Genomic DNA, 14,153 nt, shown 5'->3' on the forward strand with positions numbered 1-14,153 from the left:
TAGAAAAAGCAGGAATAACATATGGGACTATTAAAAGCTTAGAATTTGTGCCATTTTTTTAAAGTGACCTTTTGTAAAACCAAAATGTAACAGAAAAAATTGCAGACTGAAAAATACTTGTTAAATATTGGGAAAAAGAAAGTGCAAACAATGGATAATGTACAAATAATTGAAACAGGAAACAAGACACCTGCCTCGATGAAGGAACTGGGTGTTCATACAGACTCTATTCGGGTCCCAAAATCCATTTTTGACTAGCATCCCTCTAATTCACAGCATGTGCTCAAGTGCCACATCAGATTCAGTAACAGGAGTATATAAAGAAACATCATTTGCACACACAAAACATGAAGATAAATTTCTTTTTTAACCACTGTGGTATCAACCACATTTATAATTTTTCTTCTAGAATGTGATCAAATAAAACAGAAAACCAGAATGTATACATTGCTAATTTTTTAAGTAATGTTATGTACATTTTATTGCCAGTATATGCACAATGGTAAGCATAGAACTATAAATACACAATGTAATTAAACAGTAGAAAACAACAAGGATGTTACACATACAAAGGAAAGAAAGAGGAGATAGTATTTTCTTGATGTAGCTGCTAAAAAGGGCGAGTGGCGAGTTAGGACAGTCTTGGTTTTAAGTCTTTACATATATTTCTACAACTTTTCCTCCAGATAAATCTCTGCAATGGCATTGCTTCTTTAACAACCACATCTTACCTCTTTCTAGTGCATTCACTTCAAACTAAAGTGAAAACAACCTTTCATGTAACTACAAGCATCTGTTACTCACTTTTGCTTTTCAGTTCCTAGCAAGTAAAGTGTATAAGGAGTTTCTTATGATATTTGGCTGCAATGCTGAAGAATAGAGTTTTGAATACACATAAAGTGATAATTTGGGGGAAAAAAAAAAGAAAATAAAGATTTTCTGTAGATAGTTCTCCCACTGGGTGCTATATGCAGCAGCTCGGTCAAGAATTAGTCACCCTGAAGAGGTAGAGAGAATTTTAGCCTAGCACAGATCATCATCCTTGGCACCACTATTTTCTCTCTTATCAGGATACAGTTCCTACAACTAGACATCATCACAGTCACAGGGAAAAGAAATCAGGGAAAAATAAGGTTCCCCCATTCCTGGGAAGGGCAGTTCCACCCCAATTCTTAGTTATCAGCTTGCTGCTTATGTCCAAAACCAAAAAAAAAAGGAAAAAAAAACAAAGAAAAAGGAAAGGAAAAAAGAAAAAGACAACATTTAGGAACACATTTACTTGATCTTTGCTCTCTTTCCATTATCAAGTTCATAAATACAAAGAACCATTATTCACAATAAACTAACTCTTTTTCAAAAATGGAAAAACAAACCCTGGAACCATTTCCACACCTTAATCCAGATGGGTCTTGAGGATGCTATTCAAGAAAACCATGCAAGTAATTTGGTGCAGCTTTCCCAACTCATCCAAAATATATATATTTTTATCTTTAATTAAAAGGTGGCAAGGTCCATAGCAGTTGTGACTATTCCCCTCCCTCCCCCACCTTTAAATTCAATGCAGAAAATCTTGGTGCTTTTAGGAAGGTAACGAATAAATAGTTTTCTGCACTGTTGTCATAAAATCCCATGTGAGTTACAATACAAGACTACTTGTTCCAGCAATTAGGTTGAGAGGAAACATTCTAGTGATAAAGATAAATACATACTGAGCATGCTTGGGCAGAGCACTCCATTCTGAAGCATCCTGCTTGAAGAACGAAAGGTGACAAGGATGGTTCACGTCCATCAAGTGACCATTAACTCTGCTGCAACAAAGCAGACTGCCACACTATCACCAGGTCAGCAATGCTACCCTGAAAGGGCTGTCTCCCACAGGAAGAGGTACTGGTTGTACCAGTCCTGGGCTGTGCACACTAAATTCTTATTTATGCAACAAACATACAACCAATGAACAATATCACTTTTACAGAACTGGATCAATCCAGCTTTTTGTTATAGGCATATTTCTCAATCTCCAGAATACCCCAAACAAGCTGTAGATAATGATGAACCACCACCACAGTGAACGAGTCTCACTGCAGTTCAGACTAGTTCAGCCTTGTTTCACATCACTTCTTGTTTCTAGTGAAGGACATGATACTCAAAAGAGCAATAAAAAAGTAATGTTATCTGCAACAAGCAACAGAACTTAGAGTTTAACTTCTGAAGCTTAAAGCATACTTTTTAATTAGCATTTAAAAAAACCTCTTTTTTCATACAGTAACACTGGCAAAAGTTAATGGGAAGACACGGAGGATTGTGAACAGGATAGCTGATGGATTAGATAATGTTAGATTTTATTCTGCTTTGATCAACTGATGTTAATACTGTTTTTCCTTGGATCTGGAGTAATTCTATTGCAACAGTCACATGCAGGCTGAGGGCAGCCATGGGTTAAATAAAACAAAACAAAAAGAAAGAAAAAAAAGGAAAAAAAAAAGAAAAAAAAGGGAAAAAAACCCAAGAAAAAAGTTCCAGAAGTTGTATGCAAGAATTTTCCTTTCACGGCAGAGGGCCGTGCCCTTGCTTTAGGAGACCTGGGTGACTCTTGTCAGCTTCATTAGCTTTGTCCAGCCATATCTGCAGTGGCATCCCCTGGTCCAGAGCCTGTTTGTGCACGTTTGATGTAAAGGTTCAATAATTTCATCTGCAGATTTAAGACAGAAATTCACTTTGTTTAGTATATGCAAACTGTACAGACTGCAGGGATGGTACAACAAAGGAGACATTAAAGCACCTTCTTTTCCCCAAAAGCAAAACACAGTTGATTCAAAGGTAACATACTTGTCAATGAAAACAACAAACAGCAGAATGTGTGACAGGGCAAACTGCTCAATGTTCTTTAAGGATGTAAAGAAGAGAATGATCTAAGGTAGCTGGATTAAGATAGATGTGATGTTTTCCTCAGGTTACAATGCTGTTCTAAGTAAGGCAGGTTTGGGTATTTTTGGCTTCTATGTTGAGGTTTCTGGGCTCTAACTAGAGTTGTCGATGCTGGTACTTACTACAGATTCCAATACTGTCTAGAATCAACATTCAACACAATCACTGCCAGAGAGTATTTAAGATAACACTTTCTTCTTCACAGAGATACAAAATAAATTGCCCTGTTTTATTTCCAAAGACAAAGAAATTCACAATTAAAATATAGCTGTTTGTATGCAAAAACTGCATCTAAGAGATACCAATAAAACAATAAAATCCTGAATCAAAAAGATTCACTATTATTATTATTTTCAAATTAGAGCTACTGAAAGGACTGATGAAAACAGAACAGCAAGGAGGAAGAATAAAACCTCTGATGTACAAATCTATGTATTACATGTATTGCTTTCCAATCAGAACTTGCATGAAAAATAAGGCAAGAAATACTGATTAAGAAAAGCCAAGCTGAGTACAGCCACTATCACTACTAACAGTGATATACTCAGCAACTAGACTTGTTAAACAGCAGTAAGAAACATAATTTAGTATTTATCTTAATGCTGAAGTTTGTAACTTGCATAAAGATCTATGGATTTTCAGTTTTGAACATTTTATGACAGATTTATATTCATCCTCAGAAGGCCTCTGTAGCCCTGCTATGCATTCAAGTATGTACTCTTATGAAACTGCCTGGCAACTGCAACTGAAATGCAAATGAATTCATAGAATTATGTATGACACGAGATTTCTCTAAATGGTATCTTTTACTTACTTTACTGCCAGTGAGTTGACTGAGATGTGGTTTTAGTTCATCGCCAATTACTGCATGAATGGCTACAAGGCAGAAAACACATGCCTTACGAACGCTGCTCTCTGAATTATCATAACCCTAGAAAGCAATAAAATTAATGTTAATACCCTATCAGTTAATGATTAAAAGCCTTGGAAAGCTATTTACTTATTTACTGTGATAAATATATTGAAGTCTACGGTAAATTAACACTAGCGTAGCCCAGTGAGGCATTCCAGCATAAAATCCAACATGCAAATTCAGAGCATGCATTTACAAGGCAGGCTGATTATTAATCACCATTGATAATCATTTTCCAGACTCAAATCAAACCCCACACAATCCTGTTCATAAGTTACTCTGAAAACAGAGCTGCTGTGAGGCAATAGGGGAGTACATAAGAGAAACTGTTCTAGATCGTACAGGTATTTACGTCAAGCAGAAGACCACTCAGTTTAGAGCCTCCTTACTCTGAAAGAGGTTTTCTCTTAACAGGTTAGCTTCCATCTCCTTCCTTAATGAGTTTTGTTTCTTTGCCCCTCTGCCAGTACCCCATATGCCTGGCTGTGTCTCATACCCTCTTCTCAGAGGGTCCCTTCTCTGCTTCTCCCTTCCTGCAGATGTATGATCAGATCAGACCCATTAAAGACAGAAATCTGCAGAATGCAGCTGTCAAGCTCTCTTTATCCATTACATGCAAATTAATGTATCTTGGCTCTTGATAAGGTAGGAATGAATTTAAAGACAGAGAAACCTGTGATAGCCTTCTGCTTTTATTAAACTTTCCCCAATCAACTGCTCCTTTCCTCTTACCTCCCCAAAATCATAACTAATAAAAGCCTACAATTATACACGATAACAACACAGGCAACTTCAGACCAAATGATTTCAACTTGGAAAAGATACAATTGACAAAAAGCCCTATGTTATAACTAAAAGTATCTGCCAAGCTTACCTATGATCGGTACTTTATACCCTACCGAGATTTCCTTTGAGTTGTAAGTACAGCTATGATTTAACTACCTGCCAATCAAGAGTTTGTTCCCACTGAGTTGTTTTGCATCAAAGCAGCCATCAGCTATCAGACAAATAAAATCCTTCACGAGAACCAAACGATATTGTCTTTGCAATTCTTATATATTTCTTCTCTCCTTACCTGTATTAGACCTGGCACAATCTCTGGTAAAAGCTGAGTAAGGGTTTCTTTAGATACTCTTTCTATAACTTTTGTCTGCATTTTGATTGCAGCCAGATTAATGGGGTAATCTGCAGTTTGGATAATCGGACAGAGAACTTTGATGCACTGATCTGGGCTAATGGAAGTGGCCAGCATGGAAGCAGCTTCTTCAGCAGATCTCACCACCTATTGAAAGAATAAGTAAAAGACAGAAAAATTACATACAAGAGACTGTTACTATAGCCTGTTATCTGTCAGTAGTGGTTCTGAGCACAAGCATTTCCTACAGTATTGTAGAAATATGAGAATTAAGAACCCTTTTAGAATCTGTTTACAAGACTCCAACTGCTGGATATACTTTCTTAAAACCAAGACTCTTGCCAATATTCTGGGGCTAATCTATGTCCTTGGCAATGTGTGTGTTAACTTTTCAAACCTGCTTGTTGCATTTGAAGTGTCTCTATTCCACAGCTACACACTGAAGTATCACCACCTCTGTAGATGTGGTTTCTTGTGCAGTCATTTGTTAGGTCAGTGATCTTCCTATTAGAGCAGCTGTGGCACCTGCCATTTTAATGAGTCAACCACTGTACATAGTCAATGATGTACAAAACCCTCCATAATGATTTCTCTCCCTCCTTGTCCCTTTCACTCTCTCTTTTTGTATACATGAAACCAAGAGAGCAAAAAAGCACAGTAACAGAGAAGGACAAAGGAGGACAATTCAGTGTCATAGATACAGTAAATGAAACAGATCAAAAGGGTGCAGGAAAAAATGAGTTTCAGATGAGTGACAGAAGTCATCAGTATGGGAGGCACTGCAGTTAAACTTCAAAACTTAGTACTCCACATAAGTTCAATACACAGCAAGTACTCGTGTGTGGTGAGGGCAGGAGAAGATGCAACCATCTGGTAACATACCTGACTTCTTTCCGTAGCATCAGTGATACTGATGGGAACTGCTGAATACTGGGGTGGGTATTGTACTTACACTTCTTGTATCTACAAGTATTATCCTTTATTGTGTATGCACACACCATAAAGACTTCTGAGCAAGATTACAGTTATCCTTCTACTCCTGAATCCCCCTCACTGGTCTTGGCCACAGCCAACTCCTCCCCCTTTGATACACTCCAGTGTGTTCTACCCTAACAAAACTCTAAGCCATGATCTTGAATGGTGCAAAGCTGCCTAAAATTGGAAAGGGTTGACATGTTCAATCCCATGTCTGAACCATGAACCTTAATGAAATCCAAAAGCTCGCAGAGCTTTAGGACACCTATATATGGCTTAAGATGTCATACAAGGAAAAAGCTCCCTTCAGTTACTCCTTGAAAAGCTATAATGACACAACATTGGTTACAGCACCCATGACAATTGTTATCAGGGCTGATATTAAGCATTTGAGAGCTTATAAAACAGCAATTCTCTTATTTCCTGCATACCTCTGTAAACTAGTAACAGCTGAATGCTTATTACCCAAATTACTTCCTCACTAAGATCTGGTTAATTCCTCAAAACACTTTTGGGGCAGCTGTTTCATTTAGTAGTAATTTGTCATTATCAAACAGAGTAACTGATTACTCACCTCCTTATGAGGATCCTTATGTGCTTCTAATGTCTTCATGATGGTGAGCTCTGCATAATTCTTAAACCTTGCTGGCTGGTTTCTTAGAATTTCCCTTAGAACTTTCAATGCCAGAGCTCTAATTGCATGCTAAATATCAAAATAAATGAGTTAGGTATCTTTAAACAGACATATGGTTTAACATTTATTCAGCAGCTGAAAGAGCTTTCCATAATGGAAAAATATCAGATTATGCATTATGCATATAGATAGTATGGACCCAGTGTTAACAAATCAAGCTAGGAAAACAATCTTTAAGTCTCTCTTTTCGCAGATAACACAGGTGGCACATCATAAAAACGTTGATACCTAATAGAGTAAATTATGCCACCCAGAAGGTAAGTTGCAAACAATTTTACCATTCACGAGTGCTGATAGAATCTACAGCATCACATCATATAAATACATTTTTTAACATTCCTTTTTACTTTTGTTAGTGCTAAGTATTGGTGTATTTTTGATCCAGTTACGTAGAACTTGGTCTCTTCACAATGAGCATTACTGTATTTTAGAAGTACATTTTTAACTGCTTTGCCACACGTGATGTTGTGATATTCTAGGCTCCACCAGGGGCTATTAACAGAGGAGTTTTAAATCTCAGTGAAAAATGTTTCACTTACTCTATTATGTGGGAATGGACAAGCAAGAACACTTGAGAAGGTGAGTGTTACTGATGCCCTTTTCACTGTCAGGACACTCAGACTTCATGACATCTATACTTCCATAGTTGTTTTTCAAGACTAACTGGAATTTGTGCCTTTCTGACAACCCATACAAAATTCAAACATACTGAGAATAAATCACATGCTCAGTAAACATTCATAACTGGATTAATCTGAATTTACCTCCTTATCTCCAAGTGTTTCAAGCAGCAAAAGTAGAATGGTTTTGAAGTGCTCATCCCAAACACCGAAGGACTCTTCCTGAGTTAACTTCATGAGCTCATACAGGGCAGCCTTTCTTTCCTCAACTCTCTCATTATGGTTTGATAACTCTTTCAGTAACTCTGCAACCAGGTCAGAATGGTCCATAGGAGGCTCTGCCAAAAAGGAGCACACAAACACAGTTCTCCAGTCACTGTAGTTAACTATTAGCGCCTGCTGTGCAACTGAAAGATATTGTCTACAATGGCTATCTGGCTTCCTAGCATGTTTTTTCTCTCCCCAAATTTGTCTGCTGAAGTTGCAATTTGGCAACTCTATTTTCAGTGCTGAACAAGCTTACAAGGACGAAAATCCCCTACAATGATATTACAAACTCCCCTGTAAACTAGCTTACTGCAAGAGTTCTTATGCTTGCAACACACACAAGTGGTAAGTACTCTACATCCTCTTATATATCCCTGTCTATACAGAAAGTGCCACCTTTCCCATATGACTCATCCAAGATGATTAATCTGTCTTTCCTCTGTTGGTATCACAGAATTGCTCAAGCTTTTGGAAGCCATGGTTCCACAGCAGGGAAAAGAGCATGCACAAGAATGGTGCTGGGTACACAACTGCTGAAATGGAAACAAACCAAGGCCATGGGTCCCACAGAGATTCCCAAAAGCAGTCATTGGGAGATGGCCTGAATTTTAGTTTTGATTAGGGAGAATTCCATGGTAATCGAAAAAATGCACCAGTAACACACCCCACATTTGTGAACACTGAAGAGATCTGCAAGCAGTCAAAAACCTTAAAACTGGTCTTAATGAAAATGAAATACCAAGTTGCTGCCTTCATTCCACCATCAATACCCATAGAATCATACAATGGTTAGCACTGGAAGGGACGTAGCCATTAAGAGAGAAAAGCATGTAGCTTCCATCTCTGCATGGAGACTTCTGGATAAACTAACAAATACATATTCTTTATAGAAAAGGTTCAAAGTATTGGCATAAAATGTAAATGTTCCTGCATTACCTCTTTCCTAAAATTATCCTAATTATTAACACATAAAATACATTTTCCATCATAAATTTATTAGGTCATATAAAAATTATAAAACCATTCCCCCTTATTGATGAAATTCTAAAAGTAACAAATACAAATGACTGAATGCATGTGGTATAACTAAATCCTCATGGTGAGCACAGGAATGAATGTAGGTACTTTGTTAAGGGCATTAAAGAGCAGAGCTCTTTGCACTACTGCTCCAGGCAGGACAAACTAATCCTGGATGGGGATGCTTCACTCCAGCCAGGCATGAGTTTTTGCAAAGCCAGGACATGTTGGTACAGCACAGATCACATTTGGTTTAATGCAATATCCAGAAATACATTACTGGAAGGTATAAAGAGGCTTATCCCATGTAAAACAGGGTCCCTGTAATGCAGAATCTCGATCATGAACTGTCTCTCTATATGGAAGCAAAGGTATTTAATGACTGCTATTTGCGTAACATGATTTGCAAAGCTTTGCTTTCCCCTCAGTCTTTTACAGAAGAGAATGACTGGCCACATGCCTCTTCTCTGAACAGAAAAGAGACATGCACCTGACTTGGATTGGGTTTTAGTTTAATGTAAACTTAAAGCCAACTTTGGCAGTAGCTGAATAAAACACCATGTCAGAAAGCAACTTTGTTCTTCAACACTTTAACACATCTTCCTGGATAACAGAATTAAAATTGTCAGAAGAAGGAAAATTCTTCCTATTCTTACTAAAGTCCCTTAAGAAATTTCTTCCCCTAAAACCTGATTTTCATCTTGAACTGAATACACAATATCAACAACAACAAACACCAGATTATGAACAATACCTCCTACTTTTTAAAGGAACAGTGGTAGCAATGATACTTTGGAACCTTCCCAACATTTAGAGATAAAAGAATTACCAAAAGATATACTGGTAAGTATTAAAAAGTAGCTTTACAAGCCTACAAACCAACAGCCTGAGCTCTGAGATTCACATGGGCTGAATGAACCACCTTCCTGGTACAAGCTGCTTTGTTTTGGGGTGGTTCTCTCAAAGAATGTTTAGTCAATAAAAAATGCCAATGCCATGTTTCAAATACAAATATATTACTAACAAAATTCTTCATCTTTCCCCTAGTTCCCAAACCGGTTTGATCCTGTTTCACTTCCTTACTGTAACTCTTCCCTTGCCTTCCACCCCTTTAAATTTCAGTCATAAAGCAATCAGATAAGTAAATTTATATTGGCAATACTGCTACAGGATGTGTTACCAGAAGTATACAATACACTTCAGTATTTATCTCATTTCTGTCCTTAATCTCTACAAATACCAGGCAATGCAACGTTACTCAAAAGGATTACTAACAAATAAACTAAGTCAAAATGCAGCATTTGTGAAAACCTCTCAAAGCAGCAGCACTGGTGATACATCTATTGCTGATCATAAATTCACAATCTGAACTCAGGGATGGAAAACCTCACCATTTCCTTTCTATTCTAGCACAGAATGCAGTCTGAAGCTCACCATCAGGGAACTGCTCTGCATCATCATCAAACATGGCTTCTTTCAAAGCAGATTTATTAAATGAACTGATACCATCTGAATAATTGTATGGGTTATACTCTCGTGAGCGTGGGGAGGAGTGGGGAGGCATCGTGTTGAGTAAGGAGGTTTTGTTATCCAGAGCTGTTCGGCCGGTGTCACTCCCACCACCTCCTGCTATTCCCGAAGCACTGCAAATCTGCAGGGAAAGAAGTATCATAGCAGCGTATGAAAACCACACTCACACATTTTGGTTAAAGACATCACTAATTCATCCATGCAGCAAAAACTGGTTTACAAATTTATTTCAAATTAGCCCTCAAACAGAAGCCTTCGTAACAGTTCCCTACACTTTGCTTGCCTTCAAAACCAGGAAAGTGCACACAGTCCAAAAGAATTCATGAACTAGCAGCAGCTGTCAGTATTTTATCTCAGAAGCCTGATGCCAAGTAACTAAAAAGATGTTTAAGCACATCCATACTTCACAAGCTCAACAAATGTGAAAGCTGAAGTCCACAGGAAGAGAAGTACAGAACACTGCACATAGCACTGGAACACCCACACAGTCTCTACAGAATAAAGTCTTTGGAAAACTACACATTAAGGTGCAGAGCTTCCAGAACCTCAATTGCAGCTGTTTTACAAGATAATAGATTTTTAAATGGCTAACATTTTAAGCAGATGAAGAGCTGGTGCTACTTAGAATTAGCATTTACGTTTCCAAAATGTGGCTCAAAACCAAGAGCAAACTGGTCTAAAGTTCTCAAGTAACTGAGGAGAAATGTTCCATTTCAGAAGTTGTAACACACAAACCTACTGAAAATGATGCTTCACTGTCTCTAACAACTCAGCCATTGGCTTGCTTTGCTGGCACCAAGATGAGCTTACATACTCACCGAGTCACCATCGTCTTTTTTGGACTCCCTTTTTACAGGCTCGTTCATATCTTCCTGACTACGGAAGCTGAAATTCTGAATGGCTTCAGTGACTCCACGAAGAGAGCTGTAAATATCTTCAGAATTCATGTTTTCAGTGTCATAATCAAATGCACTGTGCGCCACCGAGAAGGACAGAGGAATTAAAATGGATTGATTTTGTGACCCTGTATTTGTAAGTAACATTAGCATGGAACTACAGAGACTTGGGAAATACTAATAAATTTATTCTTTTTCCTGAAACACATGAAGGAAGAGATCTGGTTCTTCACACAATAAAACAATGTTATAATACATCTTAGCAAGTGTACTGCCACTAGAGAAAGCACTGGGAATAGCTAGCAAAGGGATACATGATGCAGCAGCATTTGCCTGAAAAAACAAATGACTTCTGCTCTGTTTCCCTCTTGTGAATATGAAATAACTGTATTTTACACCATCCTCTCTAAAACGTTCCCAAGTAAGGAGGACCAATGCAACCTGACAGCTCTCACAGTCGGCTTATTGCTAAAAGCACCACAAGGCTACATTACCTTGGTGACAAGGTGTTCTGTGATGTATTGGTTGGGGATGTGAGAGGACTTGACCAGCTTGCTGGGGAGCGTGGAGTAGGTCTTGTTAAAGGACTTCCCATTGATCCCTGGAAGGGAAGAGGAGAGAAAAGGTACGCCAGTAATACCTCAACTGTCCTTTTAACTTACTGTGTTTGTTTTGTAGTGCCCAGAAATACTTAAAGAGCTTCTATTTAGTTCCTTGTATTGGCTGGCCAATTACTACTTACTTCAATCAGATATAATTTAAAGATGAATAAAGTAGAAAGTACTCTTAAAAAGCACATTCAAACTTATTAAAAGTCACTTGGAAGCAACATAGACTTAGAAAGTATCATTTTCTGGAGGAAAAAGAAAAGGCATTCCATAAAGAGTGATATCTACTACTAAGACAGACTTCCACATAGGATTTGATTTGCTTCTTCTCCTCTACCAAACCTTCTTGGTCTTACCAGTAACTCTACTGAAATGGACTTAGGTTCAAAACACCAGTAACTTCCGAAAGAAGAGAGATGTCGATACCTGACCACTGTTGCCTGTATTCCGGAGATGATTATGGAGAAGCTTTGTGGCTCCATCCTGAAATGTTTTTGGTAAAGCACCCAACAGCATTGTAAATTCTGGAGTGTTGAGTTCAAAAAGAGAGATCAGCACTGACTGTGCAGCCTAGAAGAAGAAAACACATATGAAGACATCAATTTTGGTTTCTAAAGTAATTTTATCAGCAAGAGATGCTAGTGAGTGGTAATCACAAAACGTGACTTATGCCTTGATCCGAGATGCCAACAGATGTGAACAAAAGCAACTCCTATTTGCTGGTAAGCTGGAGGTTATTGATAAACCGAGGCATACAACAACAAGCTTGCACAATCATTTTGTCAAGCAGTGTTTCAGAAATGTGCTCCTCAACCCACCCCAGTCTGCTCTGGATCCCCACTTGCTAAGAAAACCACTAAAGGAATTTCCCAAAAACGGCTTTTTAAAGGGTTTGGCAAGTTGAACAAATTTGAAGAGAATAATGGAACACACCAGGCAGGAAGAAGCCTGGAATGCCTTTGCCTGAGTTCTGCAAGTGCTAATTACAGATGATGGGTAATCAACACACTGGCTTGAAAAGGAAAAGTTCTCATTTTAGAAATTAGAAGAGACAACAACAAAAACCCACCCGCAAACAGATACCCTAATTTGGAATGAGACAGTCTTGATTCTGAGTTGTGATTGTAGCGTTTGATGTTCTTTATAACTAATCCTACAGCCAAACCAGTTAATGAACCTTCCCCCCATTCCTGCCCCACTTCCTTTCTCTTGTTAATAAATAGGCAAACATCACCAGGAATTATTTAGCTGACTACATAGTCCAAAGATGAAAACTGCTAAGTACTGGAGCTTGTAGTCTACTGGATGTCACCTCCCACACTCCCAAAGTTCCTCTTTAATGTCACCCTCATGCTACAGCACAGTTTACTATTTATTTCCTTTTAAATCTGAATCAAAACCACCAGAACTCCTTACTGACAAAGCAACACAGTAAGTGACACAATGGTTGGGCTCCCTCTAGTAAAGAGATGTTGACTGCCCGACTTAGTGATGTTTGTACATTTTGATGAATATTCACTGGATAGCCTAACAAACCTGGCAACACAGCAGCCAAACTAACACAGGCAATGAAGGGCTAGAGACAGAAGTTCTGCAGGATTGTTTAATAGTCTCTTTGTAGTACAAAACTGATTCTAAGATTAACCTACTCTGTCTAGTTTATACAGCTCCACACCATGCTTTGCCACGCACTGGAGAGAACCAGTGCCTCATGCTAGACAGAATGATAGGCAGCTTGCTCAAGCAGCAATATACTTCAAGCAAGCAGCTTAGAAAATTCTTCTAAGGCATTTATTCCCCTTATTTTGCTTTCAGAGCAATGAACTGTAGCATTTTTTAATTAGAAGTGGAAAGCCAAGGTATGAGCACACATACCAACACATATCCCAGTGTTAATGGCAAGAATACTAGAATGTTAGATTGCCATGAACTATCTTTGCATGCTCGTGACTGGCTGATCCTTTTCATTTTTATTCCCTATTCCCTCTGACAGCCTTTCCTTCAAGTGAACACCCTGAATGCCCTCTACAGTCTGCTGTTAATGTTCTTCTGCTCTTTGTTTTCCCTACAGTCAGAAATCAATACCAAGCAAAACCAAAACAAATCCAGCAACTGAGCAAAGGCTTGGGAATTAGCACTTCCCTTTTCCTGTCCTGTTATCCACATCTCTGCTCCGTAACACTCTGTCTATTTAAGCTGCCAATAAAATGATATAAGAGACAGTCCAGGGTCATGTTCGGAAAGAAACATGATACCATCAAGTCTGCCCAAAGCAAAGCTCAACCTGAATTTTCTAAATTGGTATTGACTCACAGAAGGTTTCCAACTTTCCCATTACCAATTTTCACTCTCTCTTCCTTGGGAGAAAAAAGAAAAGGCATTTTAGAGTATTTAGAGGATTTTCTTCTCCTCAGCATAAGCTCTCTCTTGAGATTTATGTGCAGTCATACAGAAATCAGCTTTGAAAGTCTGCAATGAGGACTGGGAAGATTTTGTTTGTTTTGTTCTTAACTACTCCAAGAAGCTTCCAATTCTTTCCAGAAGAATTCTAATTTTAGAATTGGACATTCTGA

General features: G+C 38.3%; 1 protein-coding gene across 7 annotated transcripts in view; it reads right to left on the reverse strand.

Annotated features, from left to right (window-relative positions):
* Nucleotides 1-446: 446 nt before the first annotated feature.
* The window catches only part of CLASP2 (cytoplasmic linker associated protein 2), a 118,200-nt gene continuing 104,493 nt past the window's right edge, over nucleotides 447-14,153 (reverse strand). For all 7 annotated transcript variants that reach the window (XM_034061839.1, XM_034061896.1, XM_034061869.1 and 4 more), the window contains 9 exons: nucleotides 12,007-12,150; nucleotides 11,467-11,573; nucleotides 10,895-11,048; nucleotides 9,981-10,197; nucleotides 7,407-7,600; nucleotides 6,523-6,651; nucleotides 4,914-5,120; nucleotides 3,740-3,856; nucleotides 447-2,689 (listed from right to left, as the gene is read on the reverse strand). In XM_034061839.1, coding sequence (XP_033917730.1) covers nucleotides 2,603-2,689; nucleotides 3,740-3,856; nucleotides 4,914-5,120; nucleotides 6,523-6,651; nucleotides 7,407-7,600; nucleotides 9,981-10,197; nucleotides 10,895-11,048; nucleotides 11,467-11,573; nucleotides 12,007-12,150 — 1,356 coding nt within the window. In that variant the 3' untranslated portion in view covers nucleotides 447-2,602. The remainder of the gene's footprint in view (nucleotides 2,690-3,739; nucleotides 3,857-4,913; nucleotides 5,121-6,522; nucleotides 6,652-7,406; nucleotides 7,601-9,980; nucleotides 10,198-10,894; nucleotides 11,049-11,466; nucleotides 11,574-12,006; nucleotides 12,151-14,153) is intronic.

Source organism: Melopsittacus undulatus, chromosome 1 (assembly GCF_012275295.1).
Source record: "Melopsittacus undulatus isolate bMelUnd1 chromosome 1, bMelUnd1.mat.Z, whole genome shotgun sequence".
Classification (NCBI taxonomy): domain Eukaryota; kingdom Metazoa; phylum Chordata; class Aves; order Psittaciformes; family Psittaculidae; genus Melopsittacus; species Melopsittacus undulatus.